Source organism: Egretta garzetta, unplaced genomic scaffold (genome assembly GCF_000687185.1).
Source record: "Egretta garzetta isolate BGI_Z169 unplaced genomic scaffold, ASM68718v1 scaffold156, whole genome shotgun sequence".
Lineage (NCBI taxonomy): Eukaryota > Metazoa > Chordata > Aves > Pelecaniformes > Ardeidae > Egretta > Egretta garzetta.
Window position 1 is genome coordinate 1,339,394 of NW_009260125.1, and position 5,375 is coordinate 1,344,768.

General features: G+C 39.9%; 1 protein-coding gene across 6 annotated transcripts in view; it reads right to left on the reverse strand.

Annotated features, from left to right (window-relative positions):
* SLC26A5 (solute carrier family 26 member 5) overlaps nt 1–5,375 on the reverse strand; it is a 37,291-nt gene that overhangs the window by 18,677 nt on the left and 13,239 nt on the right. For all 6 annotated transcript variants that reach the window (XR_004842350.1, XM_009641383.2, XM_009641382.2 and 3 more), the window contains exons 2-3: nt 3,927–4,140; nt 2,037–2,176 (exon numbers count right to left, since the gene is read on the reverse strand). Coding sequence is in view for 5 of the 6 variants with exons in the window: in XM_009641383.2 (XP_009639678.1) it covers nt 2,037–2,176; nt 3,927–4,081 (295 nt within the window). In the remaining variant the exon portion in view is untranslated. The remainder of the gene's footprint in view (nt 1–2,036; nt 2,177–3,926; nt 4,141–5,375) is intronic.

Genomic DNA, 5,375 nt, shown 5'->3' on the forward strand with positions numbered 1-5,375 from the left:
AGCAGTTTAAGGGCATGTCTGCAGTCACCGAAGGGAAGAATAATGTTTAGTTTAAAACAAAGTCACAAAATTAAGTATAAAGTTCAATGCTGACCACTTACATTTTAGTGCCCTTATCTGGTCACCACATCAACTATGTTTCAGTATACAACCGGTAATGTTTGTGTCTAGCATATAACAAATTGGCCTGACAGTTAACTACATTACTTATCAGTTTAAGATAAGCTGATATTTGTATTTGTGTAAGAAAAAAATAGTCTTAATGATAAAAAATTGCACAAAACCAGGAAGCTGCAGAAATAAAAAAATCAACTGCACAGACTAAGGTAGGATATTCCATTGCTGTAACGAGTTACCACCTATTAAAATCTAGGCTTCCTGGATTTACAGATTAATTCTTCAGACCTGCCTCAGCCTAAAGGAGTGAGGTGGAAATACGAAATAAGCCAAAACACAAGTAAACCCTTTTTACCTCTCAAACCCCAACATTACCCTTAGCATGAGGATTCCTCTGGACTGGGCTCTGCACAAATTGAAGAATTCCCTCTACTCCAAAACCTGCTGGGGAAATCTACTGGGACTGTGGCAGCTGTCATGAAGCTGCCATTCCCAGGGCAGTGACGGCACCCCATAATGTTACTGCTGTAAAAATTCTGCCACTTTCTAACCTTACAGTAGTTCTGAAACTGCTGATAGTAAGGTGTCAGGCTGAACTAAAGATTCCACTGGTTGAGTCACCTAGTGCTGAACAGAACAGTGAACACTGGCTTTCTCTTCATCTTCCATAAGAGCCTGCTCCAGCTTCAGGGCCAGACTCCACCTGGGGTGAAACTTCCAAGTAACTTAATAGAAAGGCCACAGATTTGCAGTCTTGTTAAAAAAGATACTTTTGATTTATTTCCACCATGTAAATCATTGCCCACTAATATGGCTCCAGCTTAAACTGCTGACTTCTAGCCTTAAAAGACAAATCATTCTCTGATTTCTTGCATGTTCTTCTCTGCTTGAACTTCAGTTGGGCTATTGATCCTGCCACCTTTTGGGGATGAGGAGAAACCCTCATTCCTATGTGAGCATTCTCAGGCACATCCATGGTTTCTAACACATCCATAACCCTTGTGTCTTTGCTGCCACATGGATCTCCATCCTCTACCTCCACCGAGATGGCAGACTGAAGGATCTCGCTATCACACCATCCCTTGAATATTGGCGAGCCGCCCAAAGGCTTATTTCTAGCAAGCCTGGTTTTATGCCTTTCCCCCTTCAAATCTAGTCTAAAGCTCTTTTAATAAGCCCTGCTATCTCCTGTGCAAAGATCTTTTTCCCCCTTTGAAACAGGTGTACCTTGTCTGTTGCCAGCATGCCTGGTGTCATGTAGACTGACCCATGATGAAAAAACCCCAAAATTTTGCTGCTGACACCAGGCTCGGAGCCAGGTATTGATCTGTTGGCTTCTTCATGATGAGGGTGTCTTCCCTCATCATTCCCTACAGCTGGAAGGATAGAGAAGAACACTACTTGTGCTCCCGATCCCTTAACCAGTTGTCCCAAGGCCCTGAAGTCTCCCTTGATTGCCCTTGGACTTCTTATTGCAACCTCATCGCTACCTACCTGAAAAATCAGTAATGGGGAGTGATCTGAGGGCCGTACCAGGGTAGGAAGCTTGTCTGTATGTCTATTGGACACTGTACCCTCTGTAGAAAATCTGCTACAACTTTCAGGATGACAAGATCAGAAAATAATTGGGTGCATTCAGCAAAGGTTTAGACATGCACTTAAACTGTGAAAAGTTGTTCTGTCATCGAGAGCTGTTAGTATTGATCAGAGAGGTAAGCTTCTTTCAGAGTTTGCTGCATATCACTGACTTGCAGTCTTAAGGGAATCATCATTATGAGCTGGTTTGCAGAATGCTGTACCGATCTCCACACATACACCTGAAATACACATCCTTCTATATTCAAAAAGCCAAGCACTACCATAAAAGCACATAAAGAAAAAGCAGAGAGGAGGATAAATAAATCCAGACAGATACTCACCTTGAGGAAGCTGCATAACCCCAGTGCTTATACCTGAGATAATGTCTCCTAATAAGTATTCCTTCACTGGGTAACGGGGAAGCCATTTTAAAATTGGTAAGAAACTGTAAAGATGAGACTTGGCTTTCTTAGAAGAACAACTGAAAATACAAAGCAGAAAGAAAAAGTTAGACACCAGTAGGGGACAAATGGGTTGAAAAAATTGCCTTTCATCCCTATGCAGGGCAACAGCACCACTAAAAGCAGGCTCAGACCCCCGATGACAGTAATTTCCCAACAAAGCTTAAGCACAAACAACTATGATTCCAATTAATTTAGCCCTTTATCACATGTTGGTTGCTGTTCACAAACGTTATGGAACTGGAGAAGAGAATCAGAGTCTTGTGAGGCTGGAGGTCAGTGGGAAGTGAAACTGTTCAAGTCCATGCACAACTGAGCAGTCACACAACACTTTTTGCTGAGATCATTCCTAGTAACAATCCCCTGAGGATAACTTGCTATCTGATAGCGGTTTTAACTCAAAGTACTTTGCAATGCTCTTTGCTATTTTATTTACTATTTGTGTGCTTTATGCTTTTTTGATTATAACATTTCATATTATTATGCTTTTTAAAAAAACTATTATTTTGCTAATGACTTTTACTATCACTGGCACTGACAGGCTAACTTTAAGGCTACTTGAGAACATAACCCTTCTTTACCCTGATAGGAAAGGCACGGAAGCCAGCAACACTGATCCTTGTGTCTCTTTGCAGAGCTATTAACCTTTTGAAACCCTGACTCATGACAAATGAACAGAGCCAGGAAATAACTATCCAGTACTGCCATGCATCATACTTTGATTGTACTGTGGTAAGAAAGCTTAACCTTGGGTAAAAATGTAACACCAGGATCATATAAATGCTCTTCTGTGTAGGGGAACTGCAAGAGAACCGCAGAGATTTGTTAACATTTCTGAATACTCACAGGACTAAATTGCATAGTGAAGCAGCTTATTGCTACAAGTGAAAGAGGAACTCGAGTTATCCACACTTTTCCATGATTAAGCAGATCGAATCACAAGAAGTCATAGCTCAGGAGGCTTTTGATCCATGTTTTTTATGCAGGACAGATAAGTTTTTTTAAAGTGGAATTAGGTGGCACTACCATTAGAATGGTCATTCCATTAACCAAAACAAATCTTCAAATGTCAAATCGTGTGAACAGGAATATTTTATAGTCAAGCAGAAATCATTCACTGTCTTGCAGAACAAGGTTCTAGCAAGAAACTGAATCAAATCTGCAAATGAAGCATGGATAAATGTAAGGCTAATGAGAACTTAATTAGAGTAAGTTTCTCTTCACTATCCTCTGGTACCACAGAGCAAGAGTTGCACAATTAAAGACATTTCCTGTCTAACCAGATGATACTTAGATTCCAAGGCAGTTAGCCAAAAGCTACAGAATGCCTCTATTAAGTCCTTATTAGACTAATAATTTAGATTTCTGCACAGCTGTCATACATCTCTATTCTTTTTTCCATGAAAGCATCATGTGAAGCACAAATTTGGCCGTAAGTATTTGCATGTAAAAAGGACAGATATTATTCTGGGTCGTATGAACTCGTGTCACATGATTTGACTAATACTTCACATTCCTATGTTGCATATTTTTCCTTTGCACTTTGATGAAGGCAATTCAACTAATTTATCCAACATTTTGTAATATAGTTATGTGTTAACAAATAAAAATACGTATGCAACTTCATCACAGTCTTGCTGAATAATCAAAGTAGAACTAGTGGTTTTGTCTTTTAGGTTTCTTTTAAGAGATTACCATCTATGTGCATGAATCAATTAAGAATTAGAGTTTTTCTAACCAATAAAATAAAGATAGGACAAAAAACCCTACCGACAAGAATGTGCAATCTTCTGCCTTAAAGTCTGAGGTGTTCTTTCTCGTCTGTGCAGCTGTCCTTGCAAGAGCTCTTGGTTATATATTGGTCTCTCCACACAGTACCTCCGGGTTTGCTCAAGACATGCTTCATGTTCTTGAGTGTGTTCCATAGTTGATCTCACGGAGCAGGAGCCAAGGAAGAACAGTCCCACAGTCTCCACTGAAAAACCTGGTTGCAGACAAAGTAAGTTTGGTTACTTTTTTAACCTCAGATTTGGCATTTCCTTTCAAAGAACGTATTTTGACAAGCTAGAGACAAGAACTGTGAATGCAGTTTAAAAGCACTAATTAGATAGTCTGGAACAGCAGTAAGTAAATAAACCACAGTCACAATCTTTACTACATGGAAGCCATTAATTTATGCTTCTCTTAGGTAAAGAAAGCTTTTGCATTAATTACTCTGTAAATAGTTGCAGAAACAAAATTGGAAGGTTATATTCATGCTTATCTGGATTTTCCCTCAGTTTTTAAAGGAAATGTCAGTGTCGACAGGAGATTACTTTATTGCTGAGTTACTTCCTGCTTACTCACAAACTGTCATGTCCATCTCCAAAAGACAGAACCCCAATTTTAACACCAAGAAAGCCACTTCTTTCTTCCAGATAGCCAGTTGCTTCCTGCATGCACCTACCTGCTTTCTCCTCCATTTCAGAGGCTTCTTTTTCCAGACTCAAGGATGCACAATTCACTACTTTCAAAACATTAATTCTTTCAATGGATGTGCCACTTACTGCTATTCTCAGTCCTGCACCCACTAAAACAGGAGTCAGAAGATGTACACAATTTTAAAACTAGCCAGAATGTTTGTAAACATCTATTTGTCTGTCTGATTCAGTGCCATAAATATCTTAACATCTTTAGGAGATACTCTGTTAATTCCTTTGCCCCATGTTGGCTGCTTCTAGAAATCTGGGGCAAGAAGCATAACTCCAAATTATAAGCAAAATGACAGGACTGCTATATCGTTAATCAGAGATGCTGGCTAGCACTGCATTTGATGACAGAACGTGAGTGCAATGGGAAACAGAGCCATAATTGTGAACAAGGCCCTTGGGCTCAAGTCCAGCAAGTCACTTAAGCATGTGTTTGCCTTCAACCAAGGGAGCTAACCCAGAGGTGTTTAGTTTTTAGCTATACATCAATACTTTCCTAGAAAAGGGTTACCATGCAGATATTAAACAAATTGCCACCTAAACACTCTGACAAAGCTAATCACGATTGGTCCAACCTTCAGATTCAGCAAATACAGTCTGTCTGGCAGCAAAATACTAATATTGCTACCAAAGCCTTCAGTTTGATGAAGGTGCTGGAATTTTCCACTCGGGGATCGCTGTTCTCCATCTCCTAGGACAGGCACAGCCTAGCAACTCTTTACTTCTCATTATTTTGTAAGCAACAGTTTCC